Source organism: Vespa mandarinia, chromosome 11 (assembly GCF_050613455.1).
Source record: "Vespa mandarinia isolate Hongniang chromosome 11, ASM5061345v1, whole genome shotgun sequence".
Classification (NCBI taxonomy): Eukaryota; Metazoa; Arthropoda; class Insecta; order Hymenoptera; family Vespidae; genus Vespa; species Vespa mandarinia.
The window spans coordinates 4,574,710-4,594,124 of record NC_140820.1 but is presented as its reverse complement, the minus strand read 5'-3'; the positions used below and the strand labels follow the sequence as shown (position 1 = coordinate 4,594,124).

Below are 19,415 nucleotides of genomic sequence, written 5' to 3'. Positions count from 1 at the left end.
AACCAATAACAATTTGATCTCAATAAAAAAAAAAAAAAAAAAAAAAAAAAAAAATACGTATCGTTTAATACAATATTTATTTAAAAGGAGGTAAGAAGTAAAACGAAAAAAAAAAAAAAGAAAGGAAACAAAAAGAAAAGAAAAAAATGATAAAACAAAATATCGGATGATCGTCAATTGTCCTAAAGTCGAATATAGAGAGAGGTTATGTCGACATGCAGATTTATAACAAAAAAAGAAACAAAAAATAAGGGAGAAAAACGGAAAGAAAAAAAAAAAAAAGAAAAAAAGAAAACGAATATGTGAAAAAGACTAAAAAGCGTTCTTTTTTTCATTCGCCAACGGGTTCGTAATTTAGGTTGACCCGGCTAACCTTGAATCAAGTCGGTCGTGTGTTTCATCGTTCAACAAACGCGACATGTAAGAGAGATGGAGAAAAAGCGGAAGAGTAAGAGAGAAAGAGAGAAAGAGACAGAGGACAGACAGACGGGAGAGAGAAAGAAAGAGAAGGAGAGAAAAATCAAAACGAATACAACTGAAAATATATTACAAGAAAAATATACGTATATCATAAAAGATATACAAAAACAGAATAAAAGTATTCATTCGAATATATTCTATAGTATACACTAATAATAATAATAATAATAATAATAATAATAATAATAATAATAATAATAATAATAAAAACAACAACAACAACAACAACAATTATTAAATGTTTCTATTCGATAATTATTAATTGATTATATTTTGTATAAAAAAGGAAACACATACATACATACATACAAATATTATATATACACAAATCACGCATACACACACACACACACACACACACACACACACACACCATGCATATATAACAAAATTCAGATTGTCACACTAATCAGAAATAATATTAATTAATCGTAATGGTAATTAGAAAATTGGACCAATGAGAAAGAGAGAGAGAGAGAGAGAGAAAGAGAGAGATCAATAATGTTCTCGTCGAAATGAATTTCATTATCTCTAAGTACGATCGAATGTGCACCAATCAGGAGGGTCGCCTTCTCGATTGACCAATCGGAGTTTCGTATTTCACGATATCACCATTCTACGAACAAACTTTCTCGGTGAGGAAGAAGCAAAAAAGAAAAAGAAAAAGAAAAATATGAAGGAGGTAAGGAAAAAAAAAAAGAAAAATGAAAGGTTAATGTAATTTAAATTGTAATAAAAGTTTTGTAGGAAAGAAAATAAAAATAAAAAACAAACGTATACACAAGAAACGTACAAATGTTACAACTTACAAATGTTATTTAGAGTTTTTTTCAAATGATTTTCGACATTGAAAAAGTTGAAAGTCTATGATCTCTCTCAACGAAGGATATATATGTATATATGTACATATATATATAATGACAATGTAAAATGTTAGAGTAAAAGAAAAAAATATAATAATCTACATTCGTGTTAAAGAAAAAGAAAGAAGAAAGAAAGAAAGAAAAAAAGAAAGAAAGAAAGAAAGAAGACAAAAAAAGTATAAAGAAAACAAAACAAAACAAAACAAAACAAAACAAAAATAAACATGCTCGACCATACTAGAAACGTTTAATATCGTTTCACTATTACGAAACAATAAAAATTTTATAGAAAATATTTACGGAAGAAATATTGGAAATATTCTCTTGAAAGAGAAACACATGTTATTATGACGTATATAACTATAAAAATAATAATATTCTTTTATTATATATTACATATACATATATATATATATATATATATATATATATATACGTATATGTAATATATGTAATATACGTATTTAACGTGTAAAGAAAAATGTCGCTTTTATATTGAGCTTTTATTAATGTAGAAAAATATTTCGAGAAAAAATAATACAATTTTTATTTTTCATGAGAACATAGAAATCGATGAAGGATATTTCGAACGAATGAGAGAAAGAAAGAAAGAAAGAAAGAAAGAAAGAAAGAAAGAAAGAAAGAAAGAAAGAAAGAAAGAAAGAAAGAAAGAAAGAAAGAAAGAAAAGGAAGGAAAGAAAGAAAAGGAAGGAAGGAAAGAAGGAAGAAAGGAAGAAAGAAAGGAAGAAAGAAAGGAACGAAGAAGACGAGAACGCCGCCTGTCACCGACGAGAAGATAGAGAAAGATAGATAGATGAATAGAAAGGAAGAGGGGAGGCCGAGAGAGAAAGAGAAAGAGAGAAAGAGAGAGAGAGAGAGAGAGAGAGAGAGAGAGAGAGAGAGAGAGAGAGAGAGAGAGAGAGAGAAAGAAACGAGTTGCGTCCGCGCCTAATTTCTATCCGAGCATATCGCTAACAAAAGATAGTTTGTTACTTTATTTTTTTTCGCGCGTATGTACGACGATTTTTGTAACACGACGTCGAAAAAGAGAAGAAAAGAAAAGAATAGAAAGAAAAAATATGCTGACGGATGATTGTACTCCGATTGATCGTTATACGATATTTCGAAGGTATTACGATAGATAGGATAATCCTTCTCTTCACGTGTTCATGAAAGAACGTATATCCCGGAATGAACCGGCGTCACCCGGCATAAGCAAGGGAAAGCAAAGACAAGGCAAAGGCAAGGCAAGGCAAAGCAAAGCAAGAAGGCAAGGCAAGGCAAGGCAAGACGCGCTCGGGGTTCGTGAAGGGCAGCCACTGAAAAAAGTCTACACTTTTCTTTTTTCTTTCTTTTTTTTCTTTTTTTTTTTTTTTTTTTTTTTTTTGTTGTATATTCTTTCTCCTCGTTAACCCCCATCCACCCACCCATCTTATTCTTTTTTCCATTTTATTACGCTGTTCATAAAAGTAAACGTTTTCTCGTTCCGATCTAACGACACGATTGATACGTTTGATTCTGTATGCGATTTAGTCGGGCGGGCGGTTGGACGGATGGACGGATGGAAGGACGGACGGATGGACGGACGGACGGGCAGACAGGCAGGGGGTAGAGGTAAGGGGGGAAAAAAAGAAAAAAAAATCTATATATATATAGATATATATAAAATATAAAAATTCTCTACTTACCGGTAAGGACGACCAAATTATCCAGAGGAAATTTCTAAGGAAAAAAAACGGGACTTCTCGCAGTGTTACTGGCAACGTCACTTCACTCCGTCTCTCTAAGCCGGTCACTGCGCCTGTGTCCGTTGTATATTGCGACTCGAAACTCGTCCTTCCTTCTGCTGTTACGGTGTCGCCATCTTCTCGCGTACTTTTCAAACGATCCAATCTATCTACTCTAAAGTCTGCGTTTTGATTGGTCGAATTATTTGCGCTCCCGCGAAAACCGTAATACCATAGTCAAAATATATATATACGTATATGAATTTATAGAAATATAGAAATATATGTAATGTGTATATATATATATATATATATATATATATATATATGTATATATGTATATATAAAATAATAATAAATACTATTTTAATTTTTTTTTTTTTTATAATAATTAATCGAACAAATACTTTGGCGATAATATCTTTTTTCTTCTTTTTTTTCTTTCTTTTTTTTAGAAGGAGATTTATTCTACCAATTTATTTATTATTGCGTTACACCATAAAAGGTAAATCCATATTCTTCTTACCATTTCCGACGTATAAAAAACCGTAATGAGGAGTATTCAATTTGTGATAAAATGTCATTCCAGGCCAATATAAATTGTGTAGGATAATTAAACGTGCTTCCAAAATAAGTTGCAGATTCCAGCATCCTGTAAGATATATAATATATATGTATATATATATATACTCGGTACAATCGGAAAATATTAACTCGGTACAATCGTTCGAGGTTAAAATATTTTTCTATTATTAAATTTTCTTAATACGATTAAGATAATTTAAATACCATGAGGAACATCCAGATCAATGGTATCAAGAAAATCAGTGGCATAATTGTAATCAGGTCTTGTTAATAAATTGGTATTCCATTTTTGTTGAGGTGGACGTGCATGTAGATAGGATTTAAGATTGGACGCGTCTGTTAAATCTAATCCCTCGAATGCTATGTTTTCTATGATGTCTCCGCTTGAACATTTGAACCATCCACCACGAGGAATAATTACTGCATCTTCCGTAATCGTTTCGACAATGGTTGCCAAACGATCTTCTTCCTTTAATTCCTTTGGTATAGGTCCCTGAAAAAAAAAAAGAAAAGAAAAAAAAATATATATATATATAAAAATATGTTCCAAGTAAATTGATAAGATAATTCCACGATGATCCAATTATCATACGTTGTAATATTGTTTAGGATCTTCGTTTGATGGAAATGGTGGATTGGAATCGTAAACGTTTGTAACGATCGATGGTTCTCCTTCGAATTTGTTAATGGCCAGGGGTGTTAAAAATTTTGCATACTTTGGTGACTTCGGTAATAACAACCAATTTAATCCATCCATACTGTATAGAAGAGATCAAAATATTATTTATATTTTAATTACATATCATTTGAGATGGATTTTTTTTTTTTTTTTTTTTTACGTAGATCCTCTTCCCTGGGAGTAGACATTTTTATAACCTGTAGTAATATATTTGTCCGTTCATACAATCTTTTTTATATCCAAAAGCAATGTGATAATCTTTTTGTATGCCATTTATTTTCCCCCAATAATAACATTTACGAAAGTGATTTTCTTTTTGCAATATCAAGAGGGAATTTTTTAAAAGCTGAGAAAATTCCGTGCTTGTGCATATTCCCGCGTAACCTAAAATATCGACGGAATCCAATAATTTTTGATATTCCATTTATTCTCAATATTTATTCGAGAATTGTGTTAAATAAGACGTGTAATAACGAAAAATGTTTTGCGTTTTATGATCTTCTAATTAACATGAAATTGAATTATTAAAATATAAAGTATATGTTTATGAGTATTGCACAATTTGTACGCTTTATGAGATTTGATCGAGGACGTATTAAATTGAATCGTTTTATCTAAAATTAAAAGGATTAAACGTTAATTATATTTATTATTAGATCATTACAAAACAATAATTGATAATCGTTTCGTGAAGCTAGCGTCGTTGTATTTCTATGTTTTCGTGATTAAATTTTGTGTGTTAAATATTACAGCGCCATCTTATCCATAAAAAAAGAACCTTAGATTAGGAAGAAATAACAGATTTCTTTTTTTTTGTCAGATAGGTGTAAGTTATATTAATATTATATAAAAAGAAGATAATACTTTTTTCAGCAACTTATTTTAAAATTATTTAATGTCTTAATTTTCTTGCAACTATACATTGATAGTATTTCTATTAATTAAGAAATACTATAAGTTATTGTAATCTTATATATGTACCCATAACAATCTTTTATTTTATTAAATTTACAAATAATTTAATGTCACTTTTATTAGATTTAATAATTTGTATATTTGAAGATGATAAAAATACTTTTGAAAAAATGCACTAATCATAGAAAGAGCTATGATCTATATTTCTTTGTATATTTATCAGGAACATTATTGACTCTTATTAAGTTAAATTTACTATTACTCTTTATACATGCTAATGTTAAAAATAATGTTTATATAATACTTTTAATAATTATAATCTATAATATCAATAAAAACAAGAGAGATAAGTATATAAAATATTATTTTTATATATAATTAATATTTTGTAAAATTTAATTAAATCTTGATCTTGAATATAATCTTGAATAAGATTTCAAATAAATTTGTCTTTTTATATTAAAAATATCTAAGATCTTTCGTTGATTTCTAAAGTTTTGATAAAAAAAAGTTTTCATTGATAACCATTAAAAAATGTAAACTTTTGAGTAAACTTTCATTTTAATTTCATTAAATTAACTAGTCAGGGACTATTAAGACGATTCTTTATTATCTGCCCAATGAGATGAAGAGTTTGGAAAGTTTTATTTGGTTGCAATCGTTGTCTCAATAAATAAAATGTAAGTGCTTTCATAATAATAAGAATAAAAATGAGGACCATAATATCTATCCAAAAAACAGTATGCTCCATTCCTGAAAAGGAAATGAACTTAGAATTTAGTTAACATACAATTTTAGGAAACTCTAATAATTTGTTTGAAATATTTCTTACTCATTGTTCGCAATAATTCTCTTGGTGAACTGTAATGACAATAAACTTCTTCTATTGGACATGGCAATTTTTCTCTGTTATACCCATAAGTTGCTACAATGAGGCCTTCCAATCCATATCTTAAATAACTTGAATACATTATTACTGTACGATAAATAGGTAGTGGTTCGGAATCTCCCATGCCTTGTACAGCGAGTAACATTAAAGGAGCTGCTATAGTTGGCCCAATGAACATACTATTCTGAAATATATGATTTATGGTATATATAAACTTTGAATATATAAAATTAATTCATTTTACATACCTCCATGTTCAATATAGAGGCAACAGATAGAGCTAAACTTTCAGCAATGAAAGCACAAATGAGGCAAATAGAAAAAAATTTGCTTATCCTAGGTAACTCGAGAGGTTGTCCAGTGATTGTATAAACCATTGCGACATATATCAATGTTGTAAAAAACTGTAAAATTATATACCATAAGTGAATGTATTTTCTTTGAAATCTATATAAATTTCAATAATATATCTATCACTTTTTTTCTCTTTATATATACATGTGTATATATATATGTATATACATATATATATATATATATATATATATATATATATATACCAACCTGTACAGGAATATAAGATAGAGAAAGAGCACAATAATAAGAACTGAGGTTGTACCATCTGTTGAAATGTTCTCTCTTGATTAGAAGGACCTCAGAAGGAACTGAAATAATTAAAATTATAGTTTTCATTTGTCAACTTTTTGGTAATCTAAATAAATTTTTACATACAATGTAATAATATTGGTAGCATCGGTATGTAAAGAAATACTATCAAACAAATAAAGCAGAAACCAAAGTTGAAGAGAGTTTTTGAACCATCATTGCCAATGTTTAGAAATATTAGACCATTCATGATACCCGTAAAGATATGTAAAGATATCTTAAAATATACATATCTCTGGAAGAGAAGCAAAAGTGATCGATTATAATAAAACGAAAATATGAAAAGACTTACGTGAATACGACAAATATATATATATATATATCTTTTATTTTCTTTTTTTTTTTTTTTTTTTTGTTATTCCTTACTCTGTCTCTGTACAACTGCAGCATCATCCTTTTAAATAACGTGACGAATTGTTCGTACCATGAAATTCTAGAATGTTTTCTTTCGAGTTCGAATTCTTTAATAGATCGTGTTATCGATAAGATTGGTAATTTTTTATTTACGTAAGTGATCATTCGTTCGACATATTCTTGTCCGTATTCTCCTGTCGAAACTTCAAGAACTATTGAACGAAAAAAAAAAAAAAAATATCAAATATAATATGAAACGAGACGATATTAAATAATAATATGAAATTTCTTGTTAACCATAAGAAGAAAGAAAAAAGGAAATCGCAAAATTTCCCTTTGAAACGGCTTACTGAAATCGGCTGGATTATAATGAATCGGGCATCCAATTCCAATTTGTTGAAGAAATGGTACCACATTATTGGAAGGTCCTCTATAAACGCATTGTCCATTTTGCATAACGTAAATGTTATCAAATTTAGAAAAAATCGATGCACTTGGTGTGTGAATCGAACATACCACGGTTCTCATTAAACGTTTTGCTAATTTTTGAAGAAGTAAGATGCATTGTATCGAGGATACCTCGTCGAGACCTCTGGATAGAATAAGGTTGTCTTTATAAATTTAAAAAATAAAAAAAAAAATGTCTTTTTAAATTGGAAAAAATTAGAAAAGAAAAAACAAAAAGAAAAAAAGAAAAAAAGAAAAAAAAAACGTAACAATTTATTCCTTTGAAAATAACTTACGTAGTGGGTTCGTCGAGAAATATTACAGGTGGATTGTTAACTAATTCCAAAGCGATCGATAATCTTTTCCTTTCTCCACCAGAAAGCTCTTCAGAGACTGTATTTTTTGCTTTGATCAGTCTCAATATTTCCATAATTTCTTTTATCTAAAAATTTTTTATATATTCATACAATTACATTTCTACTATTTGTTAATCGATTAATTAATAACAGATTGAAATAAAATTCATATGACAGATAATACAATAGGAATACGTACTATATCAAAATATTAAATATTTTTACGAACTTACTTTTTTCTTTCATTCCTTCTTCATTTTCTCCTTCTCCCTCTTTTTTTATTTCAATTTGATAAAATAAAAAAAGAAAAAAAAAAAAAAAGAAAAAAAAAGAAATGAGAAAAAAAGAATGAAAAAGAAAAAAATTCTTATTTACTTACTGCTGCCGATTTCTCTGTTTTCGTCAATTTCGAACCTAATTTCAGATCAATGGCAAAGCATATTGCTTCATAGGTAGTAAGCTTCGGTTGAATTAAATCATTTTGCATAATATAACAAGAGGCTTTTATAAATTCATTAACATCTCTTGGTTGTCCATTAATATTTATCGAACCAGTGACTCCTTGAAATCTATAAAGACAAACAATATGATGATATAACTTGTGGAAATTAAAAAGAAAAATAAAAGGAAAAAGAGAGAGAGAGAGAAATAAAAAAAAAAGAGGAAATTTAAAATGGTCCCTTTCAATGATATCCGTAAAATTATTTCGTCTATAATTAAGTCCACAATACGATTACGAAATTAATTAATATTCATTAACATTCTGATCAATAGCTTTTGTAAGAAGAATTTATTTATCGAATTGATAATATTTTTAATCATCGTTTGTCTTCGCTGTAGATTATTTTCTTTTATTTTTTTTTTTTCTCCAGAGTAATCCGTTCAAGGTTTAATTTTTTCTGTCACACTCGACAAGGAAACATTCATGACCTGTAATCTTTCAACCTTCCTTCCTCTATCTATATACCGGAAAATATTGATTTTAAATTCTAATTATGCTAAATGTGACAAGCCGAGTCGCTTCGTTTGTTTTTTTCTATTTCTTTTTTCTCTCTATATATATATATTTTTTTTTTTTTATCATAACATTTAACGAATTCATTTAATACTTACTTATATCCAGCAAGAATGTTTAACAAAGTTGACTTTCCCGATCCGGAAGCACCCAAAATAGCAGTCAACTCGCCGGATTTAAATTGACCACTAATTCCTTTTAATATTACTTTAGATTCTATGTTGGACATACAGAAGAATGTGTTATTAACGAGTAAGAAATTCATATTTCACATTTATACTCATGCAAAAGTAAAATATCTTGAAAAATACACATATAATCATAATACGTATACGTTAAGAGAATTGCAAACATTTTAAATATATGACATTATGATAATTTTTGTAGATAATGTTATTATTGGATTTATATAGATTAATTGTAATTAATCAATAAGTTTTATTTCGCTTCTTTTTTCTCAAGCATGATTAAACAATTATTTTTTCTTATATATATATATATATATATAATATAATATATATATATATATATATATATATATATATAAGAATATATATATAAGAAATATATATGTATATATATAAATATATACATATATATTTACCGTTTTATTAATTTAATTTAATATAATAAATTAAATTATAAAAGATTATCTTTCATTTTTTTTTTGTCTCCTTTGGTAACAAATCATTCACTGTAAAAGCATTTGTTCTCGAACTGATTGATGTCTCCTGCGAGCGGAAAGCAATTTAACCTTTCTATTATATATTACATTTTCTTTGGTATTTTCCTACTTCGTAAAAGTGCAGACTCATTCGCATCTTTTGTACAGTACGGAAACGTTCAGCATAATTCGAAGATTTACGAGGCATTTGAGCGTACAGAAGATAGTTTTTTCTTTTTTTTTTCTTTCTTTTCTATCTTCTTTTCTTTCTTACTTCTTTTTTTTCTAAGTCTCAACAATCTAAGCATTAGCAAATTTTATAAAGACTACTGATAATTTCGTTTTCTTATTTCTTTTTCTTTTTTATCATTGACATTAAATATTCTTCACATTAGAAACGAATGGATAGATCTTTTTTATTCTTTTTTATTATTATAGAAGAATTTATGATCAATACTAATCATGTTTTTATTATTGTTATAATTCTAATGATCTTATACGAATATTCTGACTATATATTCTAACAGTAATGGTTATTCTAAGTCGGTATAAAATTTAGCAATATTTTAATGAGAAGAAAATTAAATAAATTTTTATATTAAAGTAATATAAAAAGATAATTGTAAGATAAATGAAAGATCATTAAAAGTAGATCGTTGCATTTTCGTTTGATGAATATAATTAAAGCAAAAAAAGTACAGGAGAGAACTTCGAATAAGAAAATAAATTATAGATGCATACACGTTTAGATTTATTTTTAATTATATAATCTAAACGATTGAAAGTGCTTATTTTTATTTCCTCTCTACAAAACGCTCGTAATATTCTTTTTGGAATATCATACATTCCCATAATTATACACTCGTTAGTATAATAAAATCATTTTATTGAATTATATAATCTAATAAGGTAATAAAAGTTATGAATGAATATCTAAATATTTAAATGTCTTTAAAAATTCCAAGAGATAGAAATAGATAGATAAATAAAGAGGGAAAGAGAGAGAGAGAGAGATAGAAAGAGAGACAGAGAGAGAACCAACTTTAACACGAATATTATTTTAATATTTGATTAACTATAAAGAAAAATTTAGATCGATAATTTTCCAAATTAACAGATTTTCTTTTTCTTTGTTCTTTTTGTTTTTTTTTTATACTTATAAAAGCGATAATTTAATAGAAATTTTTTATGATGAAACTATTTCGACTTTTTCTAATGATGTTTCTCAGCTCAGAATAATTTTTAATTTAAACGATACGAATGGATTCGCCTTTTAAAGTAAAGAAGAATTCGGAGAAAGTAAAAAATTCACTATTATATTTCATTTCATCTTATTCACATTATCATTTAAGTGGAACATTTTGTTTTATATTAATGGATTTTATAAAGGAAAAAAAAAAAAAAATAATAATATATCTTAATATTTTTTTCTTTTTTTTCGATAATAACGAAATTCGTTGATTATTTAAATTTCGTTGATTATGTAAATCTATCTATTTGAAACGTGTATAAATAATATCATGCATTTACAACGTGCAAATGAAATATTATTTCATTTTAAATATTATTTATTGAATTTATATTATATTTAAAAAGGAAGGAACATTATTTATGTTTTGTTTTATATTAATGGATTTTATAAATCATCTTATTCACATTATCATTTAAGTGGAACATTTTGTTTTATATTAATGGATTTTATAAAGGAAAAAAAAAAAAAAATAATAATATATCTTAATATTTTTTTCTTTTTTTTCGATAATAACGAAATTCGTTGATTATTTAAATTTCGTTGATTATGTAAATCTATCTATTTGAAACGTGTATAAATAATATCATGCATTTACAACGTGCAAATGAAATATTATTTCATTTTAAATATTATTTATTGAATTTATATTATATTTAAAAAGGAAGGAACATTATTTATGTTTTGTTTTATATTAATGGATTTTATAAAGAAAAAAAGAAAAAAAAAAAGAAAAAAAAATAATATATCTTAATATTTTTTCTTTTTTTTTCGATAATAACGAAATTCGTTGATTATTTAAATTTCGTTGATTATGTAAATCTATCTATTTGAAACGTGTATAAATAATATCATGCATTTACAACGTGCAAATGAAATATTATTTCATTTTAAATATTATTTATTGAATTTATATTATATTTAAAAAGGAAGGAACATTATTGACTGAACAAATCGATTGAATAATCGAGTAAAAGTATATATACGATTGATAATAATATATAGAAATTAAATGAATTATAAAAATTATTATGAATTATAAAAATTATCGAATTATAAGTATTATTTAAATACTTACTATATTTTCAAAAGAATGATATGTAATGGAAATTTTCAATGTTATTTTATGTGTTATAAGAGTAAACAAACATATATATATATATATATATATATATATATATATATATATATATATATAGTTAAAGAATTTCTTCATTTGTGAAGAACTTTGAACGGACGTTGAAAGTATCTTTAATGATTTAATATAAAATAAAATCAGCGTTAAATAATGAAGTGTATACATCTAAGAGATAATATAATCGATGATAATTAAGAAAATCATTTGATATTTTATTTCAAAAGAGAAGGGGATAGAGAGAGAGAGGGAAAGAGAGGGAGAGAGAGAGAGAGAGAGAGAGAGAGATTTATTGTGGGTGGATAGAAAGTGAAACTTTACTGTTCCACTATAATGCTATTCCGTATGATAATAATTATAACAGAATGTATCTCTTGAACATTCATATCTCCGTGACTATGCTTTTATGTTACTGAATATTTTCTATGAATTTATTCCCATTGGTTTTACGTGAAAAACATTCATTTATATCTCTTATCTTTCTTTACCATTCACATTTTCTCTCTCTCTGTCATTTAAAAACACTCTTGCAAATATTTGAAAATGTTACAATTGTTAATTAAATAATAGTTATTCAATTTAGTTTTATATTTAAATAATCTTTTTTTTTTATCTATCAAAAATTAACAATCAATGAAATGTAAATTGATGATTATATGAATAAAATTATTTTGATTGATTTATCGATTAAAAAGATATTACGTACTATCTTGCGAGATATTTCCTTTATATTTTTTTAATTATGCAAGTTCATTCAAATATTTTCTGCGTTGCGTCTCTCTCTCTCTCTCTCTCTCTCTCTCTCTCTCTCTCTTTCTCTCTTTCTCTTTCTAATATTTCGATCATATTATTTTATCAGTACAATTTTGATTAGAGTTTATTAGGACAAAACATGTGGACGGACTTGCAATGATATATAGTAAAGAGAAAAAAGAAGGAATAAAAGGAAAAAAAAGAAACAAGAGAGAGAGAGAGAGGGAGAGAGAAACATTTATCATTTATCTTTACTTCTATATACAACTTATATATGTTATGTATGTATGTATGTATGTATATGTCATTATAGAACGTATGCGATGATTCATACTTAGAAGTGCAATGATTCAAATTGTTAATTCAAGTAATGTGACCTTCTGTAGTAAAAGATGAAAATAAAGAAAGAAAGAGAGAGAGAGAGTGAGAGAGTGAGAGACAGAGAAAAACCTGTTTTATTATCTATAGAATTCCTGATTTTCTAGAATGTAAAAGGGGGAAAAAAAAACAGAAAAAAGAAAAAGAAAAAGCAAAACAAAGAAAATTCATTTCCAACGTATAACAGCAAGATTGTCGATAGTTAAACAAATAATTCGTAATAACGATTAATATTCTCTTCTTTTCTTTTTTTTTTTTTTATATACATAATTTTGTTCTTATATAGCTTACCTTTTCTTCCTGTCGGCACGCTGTAAGTTATATCATTGAATTCAATATCCAACGGTTCCAATTTCTTAAAATGTCTCAAATGTTTCGAGACTTCGATATTATACGATTTATATTTTGTAATATCGTTCTTCTCTTCTCCATTTTCAAACATGTTTATATTTGAATTCATAATTCACTTTACACTGATGTATTTGATGATTATATTTGATGACTATATGTATTTGATAATTTAAAAAGTTTCCGACGCAGAATCCATTCTTTTGATAATTGATTCTATCTTCGTTTATTTCTGAAAAATGAAAAAATAAGAATAATTGTGAATTGAATATATTTTTGATTAAATGTATTTGTTTCTCTCTCTTGTTTTTTTTTTTTTTTTGCTTTTTTTTTTTGTATCTTTTGTTTCGTTAATAATTATCAATGCAACATTTTATATACTTATAATCACTAAATAATAAACCTATTTCTTTATTATTTTATATTATTTAATTTTTAAAAATGAAATAATCAATGATCTTTCGATATATATCTAAATAAATATTCATAGATTAATTAGATATGTATCTTGAGTTTTTTTTTTTCTACACTCATAAAGGAATTATTCAATGAAAAATATTAATAAATAGGAAAGAAATATATAATCCATGAATCATAAAATGATGCTCTTGAGTATCAGGGATATTTGTTTTTTTTCTTCTTCTTCTTTTTCTATTTTGATCATAAAAAAAAATTAATATATTTGTATAGATCAATAATAACAGTTTAAAAATCAATTAAATGTCAATTAGTTTCGATAAGAAAAAATATTCATGGTCATAAAATTTGAATACTGTTATTTAGAAGAAAAGCAGAAAAAAAATCTAATTATATCGTAATGCATATAAGATTTATTTTTCTTTTTTTTTCGTTCTTTCTTTCTTCCTTTTTTTTTTTTAATCCGAACTAAATATTCTAAGCACACAATGAAAAAAAAAGGAATAATAATCATAAGATTAAACTATTATACTGTTCCACAAATAAAAGCGTGAATAAAGAAAATATGTTATTAACATATTAATATATACGATAAGAAATGATCATCGATAAAACATGTTACCGACAATTTATCAATGACGTCTGGAAAGATATTCTGATGTATTCATCGTACATATGTTTCGTTTTTTGTTAAATTTTTTTTTATGCAGTTTGTTACATCGGAAGATATGAGTAATTTCAAAGGTATAATATCTTGCAGTATTGTTAAATATTTTACAAACAAATCCTCAGGTTTAAATTATAATAATAAGTATAAAATAATATGTTGGTATATAAAGTACACATATATATATATATATATATATATATATATATATATATATTATGAACCTCTATTTTTGCTGTATAATACGTATTTGTTTATTCTACAAGTTCGACGATATCGAATTAATAACTAAATGAGGAAGATGGCTCGTTAACACTTTAAAGAAATTTTTGGATTTCCTGGATCGAATAAAAATTTGCTAGATCTCTAATAATCAATAATTTATCACAGACAACATTAACTCACCGATATTATAGATTATTAAATGACACATAATATTAATAAGATAATGGAATGAAAAATAAAAACATTGAAAAAAGAATATAAATTCAAATTCTTGTTAATAATCAAATGATAAATAAAAAATTCAACGATTATTTATAATCATATTATCATATCTAAAATCGATTTGATAAGGAATTCATTTTCATTATAAAAATAGCTTAGATATTTATACAATTAAATATATATATATATATACACCATATAATGCATATGACCGATACAGTTTATTGCTCATATATATAATGTATTCAATTACGATTAATTTTCATCGATAAATATTACTTCAATATAACTATCATCAACAGACAAAATGTAATTCTCATGTCTTGAAGATTATTTTCTTTTGTTATAATGCACAATTAAAAATCGTTATCAGAGTTTATTAAGAATTTATATTTTTTCTTCAACATTTGGTAATCATTGCATAACATTAGAATGTATATAAATTCATTGAAATTAATTGTGGAAAAATTCTCATGTTTTTTTTTTGTTCTTTTTTTTTTTTTCTTACGAACACTTCGATTACAAATAATTACTGCAGTTATTGATACGTCTATAATTTCTATTTAATGCCAGCATTACAAAGATAAAAAAGAAAAAAAACAATTACTATGTTACAATATACTGATCGATCAATAAAAAGTCAAATGCAGTAAAACGTTAAAGGTAATGTTTCGTTCATATTGTATTTTTTCTTTTTTCTTTCTTTTTTTTTTTTTTTAAACACACATTCAAATATTAATCACGATCATGAATGAAATTCGATTAGAAAAGCAGAAAGAAATAATTCGTATGATCACTTGTAATAATGATAATAGTAAGTGAACAAATCGATAGTAAATAAATATTTATTTTCTACGTCTCTTGATCGATTTATCCATTTAATTTCGTTCTAATAAGATTGATTTTAGATTTAATCGAATAATTTACGACAGTTCTTTCTAATCTTTTTCATTATCTACATTTTTTAATATTTTTTGTATTTCACACAAATATACGTACAAGTGATCAAAAAATTATCTAAAATAATTAATATACTTCCAATTGAATCCATTGAAAGTATAATTTCAAACAGATTTAATTTATACTTTTATTTTCACTCTTTTATCATGCTAGACGACTTAATATTTTGTTCGTAAGAAAAGAAATATGATCTCTTTCTCTTTTTCTTTTTTCTTTTTTCTTTTGCTTATTCATTTATTTCTTTTTCTTTCTCTTTTTTTTTTTTTTTTTTTTTTTTTAGCAAGACACGTTCGTTCGTGAGTTAAATATTCAAAACAAAATAAAGGAACAAGTCTGTATTGCATCTTATTTAATAAATTTTGTATAAAAATCCAAGAATTATGTATAAAAGAAGAAGAGAGACGAAGAAATGAGAGAGAAAGAGAGAGAGAGAGAGAGAGAGAGAGAGAGAGAGAGAGAGAGAGAGAGAAACAGATAGACAGATTAAAAACAAACAGACAGATTTCATCATCACAGATAGTGATCAATTTTTATAAATAGCAAATGTGAAAGTGATGTCGATGAAATGATGTAGATTGAATTTATAGAAAGAAATAAATAAGAGAAAGAAATAAAGAATTAGAAAGAAATAAATAAGATTTTCTATAGAAAATAAAAATAAATGTTTAATATCAATGGACATCGTATGAATATTGTTAAAGAGAATATTAAAAATATTCCGGTTTTTTTCTTTTTTTTTTTTCATTTTGCTTGAGAAAGAAAAAAAGCACGTGCGCACACAGCACACACAAACACACAGAAAAAGAGACGAAGAGAGAGAGAGAGAGAGAGAGAGAGAGAGAGAGAGAGAGAGAGAGAGAGAGAGAGAGAGGCACATAGAACAAACACACAGAAAAAGAGACGAAGAGAGAGAGAGAGAGAGAGAGAGAGAGAGAGAGAGAGAGAGAGAGAGAGGCACATAGAACAAACACACAGAAAAAGAGACGAAGAGAGAGAGAGAGAGAGAGAGAGAGAGAGAGAGAGAGAGAGAGAGAGAGAGAGAGAGAGAGAGGCACATAGAACTTTGTTTAAATATAAATCTAACTATAGAATAAAAAAAGAAACGAATGGTCTTTGTTAAATAATTGTGCGAATTAACGTACGTACGTACGTACGAATGTACGAACATAGAAGACTGATAAAATGTAAAAAAAAAAAAAAATAAATAAAGATAAGAAGGTAGATATAAAAAGAGAAAAAGAAAAAAATAAAAGAAACAAACTTCGTTGAGGTGGATACGAATAGAGATAGAGAGAGAGAGAGAGAGAGAGAGAGAGAGAAAGAGAAAGAGAGAGAGAGAGAGAGAAAGAGAAAGAGAAAGAGAAAGAGAGAGAGAGGAAAAGAAAGAGAAAGAGAGAGAGAAAGAGTTACACACAAAGAAAGAAGAATAATCAATTTCTATTTCACTCCCACGATTTCACACTTATTAAATTGTTTTAATCTAAACTATACTTTTAATCTTAATATAATATCCATCTCACGATTTTTCAATAAAAATAACTCTCGAGTATGACGAAAGGAGAAAGAAAGAGAGAGAGAAAGTGAAAAAGTGAAAGAGAGAGAGAGAGAGAGACAAATAGAAAGAGACAGGTAGATACGAATAAGTAAAATAGATGTATACCGTGCGAATAGTAGCGGCAAACTGACTGTAAGCTTGGCTAACGCCTTCTGAACTCTTACTTGAAGAATTCTTATAATAGGAACGTCACTGCTCACACTGGTTACTATCACGCATGCTTCGAATTCGAACTGAAGTAGGGCTTGTATATTCCTTCATCTAACAGCGAGTATTATTTCTGTCTGTTTCTCTGTCTCTCTCTGTCTCTGTCTCTCTCTGTCTCTCTCTGTCTCTCTCTCTCTCTCTCTCTCTCTCTGTCTCTCTCTGTCTCTCTCTGTCTCTCCCTTTATCTCTATCTTTGGGTTTGACTCTACGAATTCTCAAAAATTATTTTTCTCTTTTATTTCTTCTTTTTCTTTCTTTTTTCGCCACCTCCTCTTTTTTCATTTCTTTACTGGTCCATCTTCTTTTTTTTTCCTTTTTTTCTTCTTTTTTTTTTTCTTTTTTCTTTTTTTTTTTTATTACTTTTTATTTTCCTTTTTATTTTGTCGATCAAATCGAACGATAATTGGATCGACAATCATTGATTATGTTTATTATTCGTTTGAAATAGTAAAGGATTCTTGTGCATTGCATAATCGTATGAGATTATAATTGAATGAATATCGTTTATTTATTTAAAAAAAAAAAAAAAAAAAAAAAGAAAAAAAAAAATAAAAGAAACAAAAAAGAAATAAAAATTTTTGATAATCTCATTGAATATCTAAATTAAACGTTTAATACGATTAAACATAATGGATAATATTATAATAACACGTTATATAATTTAATAGTTTGAATGATTATTATAGACACGTGATAACACAAGTATACTCTGGATACATCGATCATAATAATGTTCTGATTAAATACATTGTTTATAAGAGACTTAAATGAATAAAGCAAATGGTATACGAAAATTGATCCTTTTTTGCTTTTTTAAACTTTGAAGAAAGACAAATTATATTGTCAATAATTTTTTTTTTTCTTTTTTTTTTTTTTTTTATATAATTATTCGAGAAACCATTTCATGGTATATCATTAAAAATATATCAACATAGAATGATGAAGCTAAAGTACATAATATCAGACCTTCGTAAATGTATACTATAATTCATTTCTTTCTGGATTAATTTAATATATTAGAATTTACGAGGACCTTTGTGTATTCGTTTTTAATTGTTATAGAAGTTATATAAAAAGAAAAATATCATAGTCATTCATAGTCGATCGATCGTGTCTTTTTTATTTATCTCTATTTTTTTTTATTCTTGATGATAAAATATTTTTTGTCATATTACATTAAAGATACAGAAAACACACAAATAACCACTTAGAATTGTTCTGATCACAAATCCTCATTAATTTTCGATTCTTCCAAGTCTTTTTTTTCGAAATGCAAAATAAGTTATTAAATGATTTCATAACAATCCACACATACGTATTTATATATATAAATATATATATATATATACATATAAATAAATATATATATATATAAATATATATATATATATATATACATATAAATAAATATATATATATATATAAATATATATATATATATATATAAATATATATATATATAAATATATATATATATATATATATATATAAATATATATATATATAAATATATATATATATATATTAATTTTTACTTTGTTATTATAATATTGTCAATTAAAAAAAATTCATCTTTGGATCAAAGATCAAAAAAAAAATCCTTGAAATGTAATTTGCATTGTAAAACAGGATCACAAATTCATTTTTTTTTATCGAATG

At 25.9% G+C, this 19,415-nt stretch overlaps 3 protein-coding genes across 4 annotated transcripts in view; all 3 read right to left on the bottom strand.

Moving 5' to 3' along the window:
• Positions 1–3,188, bottom strand: part of LOC118441322 (uncharacterized) — a 92,577-nt gene extending 89,389 nt beyond the window's left edge. For both annotated transcript variants that reach the window (XM_035865546.2, XM_085660362.1), the window contains exon 1: positions 3,032–3,188. The gene's annotated coding sequence lies outside the window, so the exon portion shown is untranslated. The remainder of the gene's footprint in view (positions 1–3,031) is intronic.
• Positions 3,189–3,561: 373 nt separating this feature from the next.
• On the bottom strand, positions 3,562–4,758 carry Rsph9 (Radial spoke head protein 9). Its single transcript, XM_035865539.2, has 4 exons — positions 4,532–4,758; positions 4,248–4,413; positions 3,860–4,148; positions 3,562–3,722 (listed from the first exon to the last, which is right to left on the bottom strand). The coding sequence occupies exons 1-4, from the start codon at positions 4,756–4,758 to the stop codon at positions 3,562–3,564; spliced, it is 843 nt and encodes a 280-aa protein (XP_035721432.1).
• A 915-nt stretch (positions 4,759–5,673) lies between these two features.
• Positions 5,674–17,811, bottom strand: LOC118441316 (ATP-binding cassette sub-family G member 1). Its single transcript, XM_035865538.2, has 12 exons — positions 17,655–17,811; positions 13,447–13,735; positions 9,075–9,192; positions 8,341–8,530; positions 7,902–8,047; positions 7,509–7,750; positions 7,171–7,370; positions 6,871–7,039; positions 6,703–6,803; positions 6,387–6,542; positions 6,082–6,322; positions 5,674–6,002 (listed from the first exon to the last, which is right to left on the bottom strand). The coding sequence occupies exons 2-12, from the start codon at positions 13,613–13,615 to the stop codon at positions 5,833–5,835; spliced, it is 1,902 nt and encodes a 633-aa protein (XP_035721431.1). The 5' UTR covers positions 13,616–13,735; positions 17,655–17,811; the 3' UTR covers positions 5,674–5,832.
• Between the last annotated feature and the right edge of the window lie 1,604 nt (positions 17,812–19,415).